Below are 7,950 nucleotides of genomic sequence, written 5' to 3'. Positions count from 1 at the left end.
CTAATTATGCATAAATTGACTAAAGTAACTTGGTAAATATAACAAAAAGTATGGCATGCCTTGCCTTTTTATACAGCTGAATGACAAAGTTAGCGGGTCACCAGAGCACAGTACTATACCTACTCGTGAACTATACTTGTGAATAAAAATAATTATGGATCTAAAAGCTATACAACAAATGTGGCACTACACCTTGCTTTGATGTTTGTTTTACAAATGATTTTTATTGTGGTAATATAACTTAATGCAAATAATTATCTACTCACTTTAATCTCTATTGTATTTGATATACATAGTTTATTGATCCTAACAAGAATAAAAAAAAATTATACTAGCATAGCAAAGTATACCCTCTGCACCTAATGTGGGCCACTATGGCAGGTTTTAACACATTGTGTACGGTGGTCACTATCCGGGTGAATATACAATATATCCTACCACCAGCAAAGGTGTTTTTTTTTTTCTTCCCGTAGTATGAGTACATAGTTGTAGTCGTGCCTGGTGGATAAAATAGACATGACTCAGTAACACCATGCTGATTATACTGCTTTGATTCTGGGAGGTGGGTAATGAACTTGAAATCAGTATGTCAACCATCAGGTGCCCGTGTGGTCACTCGTCATGCTAGGAATAAAAAAATAGTTATTGTTATTTTTGAATCCCTGTTGAATTTTTCCTTTTAAAACATGAATAAAAACTGATTTTTCCTAGTTTTGCTAATTGATTAATGCGGGTAAACATTGCTTATCTATCCTTATCACTGGTGAGTAAGCTGCATTGAGTTGAAAGCACTATAATTATTGTGTATGTTAATTGGATGTATTGTTGTTTTACATGTTTCATTTTAATGTTTATTAACAAATGATAAAAATACTATATGTTTATTCCGTAAAATACTTTACAAGCAAGAATATGATAGATGTAATTTTTTCACTTTTATGTAATACCAAATGAAATAGCAAAATTTTATTACAGTCAAATTTCACACGTTATCTTAAAGTGATATCAGAATGAATTATTTTTATGTTGATGGTTCACCTTAGGGTTCATACACATAAACACGATACGACGTCGTTTCACATTGCAACGTCGTATCGTCGAAATCTACGAAGAGCAACGTAAAAATTCACGACACGACATCGCAACGCGCAACGATGTCGTATCGTGATTATGTATATGAGCCCTACAAATACAATCTACTATGTATTCTCTACAATCCTCTAGATCTTGTAATTACATCATTGATGAAATCTACCGTTGCTGACTTTATAAATAATAAGTGTAACAGACTTAGATAAGATTTTTGCTTTAAATTCATTTTTATTGACCTTGAATCACTGACAAACATTTCTAAGTTCAATGTGCTTATATTATATCTAAACCGAGTCTTTATTCTATAGCTGTGATAAATTCTGCGTATTTAAGAATTGGTATTTCGTAATTAGCTTCTGAAAAGGTTGAACCGTTTACGTTAGGAATGAGCCATGTAGAAAATTCGACTACGGCATTCCCAGCCTATTTTAAGAGATGATTATAATTCAAGGCCTTGTGTGTGTGTCACTGCGCGACCAGTGGGGAGTTGTCAGCCTCACCTGCTTCAATGACCGCGAGATGAATCGCATTTTGCTTTTTTCGCCGAGGCGGGCCAATGACGGCGTCGTGCAGTAACGGTTCAATTATTTTAGTAATAGGAAGGATCCTGGGTCTTTTTTATATGCGCCGAAGAAAGCGACATTGAGGTTCGATTTGGTGTGCCTGTGGAGGATAAATGCAGTTTTAGGGACTCGGCTCAATGGTCGCCCAGACGACTCTATATTATTTCCTAGGTGTCGACGTTGGGTCGTAATACCGGTAACACCAATACATCCATTCCACTTATACCGCTAGTAGGCGGTAGTAGTAATGCGATTTCCCCCATAATAAAAAAGTATAGGAAAGGTCACATAACATTTTTACTCATTAGTTTATAAATATACCACGAGATACGATTAGTATATTTTATAAATAATGCATTGGTATTTTGGTTAGCAACTCTTCTTGAATAAACGATTGATTGATTTTTCTTCCATCGTTATGTTACGTTTTGCGAAATCTTGAGGATGTGGATGGTTATGGTTAAGACAGGCGTCTTTATCTAATTCAAACCGCGATTATAATCACTCATGCGTGAATGCACGCCATTGATACCGGACACGTCGGTTAATTCGAGAAATTCTTCCTAGACGTGTCGGCAAACTGTAAAATTTAATATTAAAGGTTTATTCCATTCAGCTCTATTAAGTTTAAATTAAATTCAAGGTCCAAGCGAAAAATAAATTGCTCTAATATACGCGGTGCCAAAATTATCTCTAAGCATTTAAAATCGCTTACCAATTCCTGTAATTCTATCTTAGTAGAGTTGTTTAGATATTTTTATTTTCTATTTAAGGTTATAGCTCAAGGTTCATTTTCATACATTTTGTTTCACCTTTAAAATTTAATATGACGAAATTTTAAAGGCCGAAATATCCATGATTATTAATTATTTTTACGTTTTTCTTTCAACTGCGAGAACTAATCACTAACTAGACGTGAATTTAAATTCTTTACTTGCCAATACTTGTTTAGTTACCCAGATTAAAGGTGAAACAAAATGTATGAAAATGGACCTTGAGGTATCGCCTTAACGAGAAATATTTTTCTGTATACTTTATTTATAAGAGTTAACTGCTCGAATATTTAGTTATTTACCATAACAGCGGAAACATATATAGATTAATAAACATGCCTTTTCTTTACAGACAGCATGGCGATGCGCGGAGAGAAGTTGGAATTGTTAGTTAAGAAAACTGATGATTTGGCGACTGCTGTATGTATCAACATAATATCTTTTTGGTTCATTACGATACACACAATAAAATATGACGTCTATAAAGTAGTAAGAAAATCTAGAATTCATGGATTCCTGATCATGAATTTAATACCTGTTCTTTGTCAATAGTGATATGTGACCTATCTTTACTCAAAGATTGGATTCACATACAATAACAGTGAAAAATAACCAAGAAAAACAAAACACCTTACAATTTACTTTAATGTTATATCGATTGTTTATTAGTCGTGTTTTTAACAATTTAAATTTGTTTACAGAGTGTACCGTACCGCGCAACAGCTAGAACATTACAGCGCTCGCTGTTTTGGAAGAACATCAAAATGTACGTGATCATGGCCGTGATAGCCGCTTTGGCGGTTTATTTCATCGGCGCCATGGCTTGCGGCGGACTCGCGTGGAAATCCTGCGTCGGTTAAATCACAATTTAAAATTAACTGAAATAACAATTCCAGACTCCAACTATTCTAAATCACCTTCCGGATTGTGCGAAACGTGTCTCGGCAATAATTTTATCTACATTTGAATACCAAATGAAATGTAAAATAAAATGTGTTTTATTTTTGACCAGATACATAATTTTGTCTCAATTATGTGTTTATACGAATGGGTTTTAGGTAGAATGTAAGTTGGATTTTGTTTTATGTGCACGTTTGTCTTGTTTTTATTTTGACAAGTCTATGGTGTAATTAGTGAATTCTAATATAAGCAACGTTTATGATCGATATACCTACCAGGATAATTGTTTCATTCATAAAACCAGTTAAAAGTTTTTAGCATAATTTTACTATTTTAGATTTATGTCAACCAGTGGCGAATGGCAAAATTTTCCAAAAGGGAACCCGATATAACATATAGGTACTAATATGCATCATGATCTGCAAATCGTTCTTGATAATTATTAGATTCTACATAAGGGAAGCCGGTGGGAATCGCTTTATATGGACACTTCGCACATTGATGTTGACTGGTAACGATGAATATTTTGTAGATTCATTTGATTTCGAAGATCGTAAGCCTTTTCATATCCAATATCGACGTCTTTTTTGTATACGTCGGAAGTCTGAATATTAATGTTTTTTTTCTCTTGTCATTTATATTTGCACAGACGTATGCACCTCATCTGTTTAAATAATGTAGATACTTTGTAGTTAATGTGCCGAAATTGTTAATATAGGAAGACAATATGAATAATTTTCTACAATTCCTTTGTATTTAAACATTTTAAATTGACACTTTCTAATTCCTCATATTAATTTTCAATGTATATTCATATTGCTAGTACTATAATCAAGAGTTTAAGTAAAATGTATTGTTATAAAATATAGTTGCATGCTTTATACGATTTCATGTCATTATGTAGTAAGGTTTTAGTTGTAAACGACTCTAGTATAATATCAAATTTAATGTGTTACGTAAAAATGTTATATTTAAAGTTATTTGAAAATTGACCATAGTATAATACACCTAATCATCAATATTATATTATAGCCACAATAATATGACAGTCTTGTGTCGTGTATATCAGGAAGCATGATTGTAATTATTGGTGGATCACACGAATATTTGCCTGGGTGCGAGAATCGAACCCGTAATCTCTCGCATTACAGCCATCTATGTGACTTTCTATGATGGTTTTAAAATACGTGACTGAGGAGGCAATTATGAAGTTGAAAAAGTGTTAAAGTTTGTGTAAGGAAAATGTATCAATTGTAATAAATTTGTATGGTCATATTTTTGTTCGTAAATTACCATACAGATAATCAGAATATCAGTATATCAATTTTAAAATATATACATATTTAAGCTGTTAACAATGCAGTGATTTTTCATGTTTCATTTTGTTTATACTGATCGTGAAAATGCATATAGATCATTTTTAATTAATTTTGTATTCTATACAGTAAAGTGCCTAATATTGTTCAGTTTTCACAATTTCTCTGAGGAAAACAAAGTTCTTAAATAACATTACGCGACGAGAAATCTTATAAGAATGCAAATGACGGTCGATTTAAAGTTTGTTTTCCGTTACTTTTCAGTTTGTGTTCGTTCGGTACGCGCCTCGCTGGACAAACGAAACTAAAAGCTATACTCTTAATGCAAACAATATAGGTACTTCATAAGGATTATCGTCACTTTAATAATATAATAAAATGTAATCGGTATTAGCTCTACTAGTACGTCGGTTTAGTCCAAACTGTAAAGAATTGTTTTTTAATTAAGACTAAAAGTATTGTGATATTGATTATATAATTACATATTAATTATAATCTTATTGTTTAATATGTATGAAAAGTATGTTATAAACTTGTATAGATATTATAAAGCGGTAGTTTTATTTTAAAGTTGACCTCAATACCGATCAATGGAAGTGCTATGAAGTGTTGGACTTTGATAATTCGATAAAGGACGTATATGAATGGTATGTATCCGAAATAACTGTTCGCTAGCGGGTTCCGGGAACGCGTCAGATTGATCCCGTGCCGTCCGAGGGTGCATCCCCCGCCCTTCCCGCGCTTGGACGCGCTGCGTTGGTACTCGCGGGCCGCGGCAATCGCGCGCCAACCTCTGCCGCGGGAGGGCGCCGGCGTCGCCCGCCACGTTCCTTTACTACGCAGTACGCACGTGCTTACCCTGCTACAAATATACCGGTGTGTGAGTGACTACCCGTGCCCGAGCCCGTTGAATTATTCCGTGTCAATAAGTCTTCCCCGGTGCGATGCGTGCCTAGCATAGGAATCGACAGATTGTCATGTGCAAATGAATATGTTTGGTCTTGGTATTGTTGTTGTTCCCTAGGGAACGGGGAAATTAATATCGCTTACGAATTTACTTAATAATGTTAAAGGGTTAAAGTGACTATAAGTAAAGTTGTATAATTTTATTGTGTTTATAAATGTGTGTCATTAGTTTATGAAGTTGTATTTTTATTTTTGTATGATGCTTTTTCTTTTAATTTGTTAATTAAACGTATATCAAACCTAGAACAAACTTTTTTAAAGCTAGGTGCCGAATGTATGTCTCGGAGGATCAATTCTTTTATAGCGATCTATTATCAGCCTTTAACTAAACGAGGCTGAAGATAAATCGACTGCGTTACATTATTCATTACTTAAGGTCCATAACGAGCGGACTTTTGGTGTGATTGATTGACTAAAGCGGTTTTAGCCATTGAAAAGAACCGCAATACTATATGGAGTTATGTTGAATAATAATGCTGACGCGCATTAACTCCGTGGGGTATTTTGGAAGTACTAGGCACGTAGGGACGTGTGCGTGTTCGCGACCGGTTGTTAGTGCCGCAGGAAGCGGTGTCAGTTTAGGGAAGGTTACGTTAGAAACTGTTCACAGGTCATTGTTCTTTTTTTACGCCGAAGCGGACTTTATGTTTAACAAGATAAATTACCGCTGTTTGTCTGAGCCCGCCTTTTTGTAGTGCCGTTTTACTTTGATGGGTGGCACTAAAGGAACTGTTTTAAATTAGCCGGAACGAGTAAGGCGTTAATTGTTCACGCTTTTTTATAATGTTTTTAACTTTTTGTTATAAGTAGTTGATGTGAATAATGAATAAATAGATTCTACATTTGAAATTGATAACGTATGCTTACATTTGAAATGGGCTAGTGGTAAAAATGCAAAATGACTTATAAAAAAGTGAAAAAACGATTCGGACTCTAAAACTAGTGTTTGCTAGCAATGAGGAAGTAACACTGAATAAAATGGATGACAGCTCACCAGATTTGTCGCTTAAGCTGCGACGCGGCTCGAGCGATTCCCGGGAGTCGTTCTATATGGATTTCGCTCAAGGCATAGACTCTGATATCGAGGAAGTGACGACGATAGAGCGCGTCATCCCGGAACATCCTGGCGGAAGAACCGAGGGTGATGCGGATACGCTTGCAACGCCGTCCTGCCTCGATGAAAACAAAGAGCTAGCGCAATGGTAAGTTATACATATTACAGCAATTTAACTACTAAGACGATGAACTTATAAAATTTTGTGGGAATACTGCTAAACTTTTTTTGAGCATCTGAGTTATGTCTAGAGAGGTATACGGATATCAGCTGAGTGCATCAGTCAAAGTAGATATTTTTGACTCTATTTACTTGTAACATTAATGCTCAATTTTAACTTACTATTCAAAACTTTAGAATCTGTAATCTATAGGAGTCATATCCAAATAAATCTTAATATATTTGTACATTTAACGTACCTGTAGCTACTTTTGTGGCTGACTGTACATACAGTCGGGCACAAAAGTAGCTGTGCTATACACTCCAAGTTTAATTAAAACTTTTGACTATTATTTACTTTTATGATTATGATGTTTTTTTGTAAGAACACAAGTGAACACAACATGCAAATTGCATACAATTGTCAGTAAGCAACGTGATCTTCAAAAGCTAGATTTATTTAAATCAGCGTTCTCTTTACCTTCTATTAAATTATGTGTATTTTTTACCCTGGGAAGTATTTTAGAAGCATTGCATAAATTACACTAACTTTTAATGAGTAAGCTTTAACGCCTACTTGGTCGTTAACTACGAAGAAATTTAATACTTATCGTTTAAGGAAGAAAATAATAATTTTCGTGATAAATTAATAATAAAAGTCATGGTGGGAGTGAAGAACCCCGTTAATTGGGTTTGCCAGAGTTAATATCGTTTCGGCTCAGTGCTTCCTGACTGCAACGTTGCTACAATGTTATTTTGATGATATATTTGAGTGTCGATGACATTTATGTGTTTTCAATTCTTATTTATATCCGTTAAATAGTTGATAAACCGACAATTATTTAACGAAGTTACATATAGAGGGATAATATAGTTAAATAACCTATTTTAAATTTGAATATGTAAAAGGAGGGAAATATTTATATCTACTACTTATAGATTACGAATATATTTATTCCACGTCGTATCTATTAAATATTCATTTAAAATCCGTAATTTGATAAAGTCAAATTTCCAGAACGTTTGCGATATGGAATGAAACATCAAACAGTTGACGGTAACTTCTGCGAACATTAAACAAACATCACCCTTTTTATAAACCCTATTCTCGAAATCCCATTATCTTG

At 34.2% G+C, this 7,950-nt stretch overlaps 1 protein-coding gene across 1 annotated transcript; it reads left to right on the top strand.

The window, feature by feature from the left end:
• Positions 1-3,129: 3,129 nt before the first annotated feature.
• On the top strand, positions 3,130-4,571 carry LOC119191348 (vesicle-associated membrane protein 7-like; the record flags this gene model as incomplete). Its single annotated transcript, XM_037445247.1, is given in 1 exon segment — positions 3,130-4,571. A coding segment is annotated over 1 exon segment (159 nt), but the record flags the coding sequence as incomplete, so codon positions are not given.
• Between the last annotated feature and the right edge of the window lie 3,379 nt (positions 4,572-7,950).

Source organism: Manduca sexta, unplaced genomic scaffold (assembly GCF_014839805.1).
Source record: "Manduca sexta isolate Smith_Timp_Sample1 unplaced genomic scaffold, JHU_Msex_v1.0 HiC_scaffold_1381, whole genome shotgun sequence".
NCBI classification, from domain to species: domain Eukaryota; kingdom Metazoa; phylum Arthropoda; class Insecta; order Lepidoptera; family Sphingidae; genus Manduca; species Manduca sexta.
Note: the sequence above shows the minus strand (reverse complement) of the source record. Positions and strands in the feature narration are given on the sequence as shown.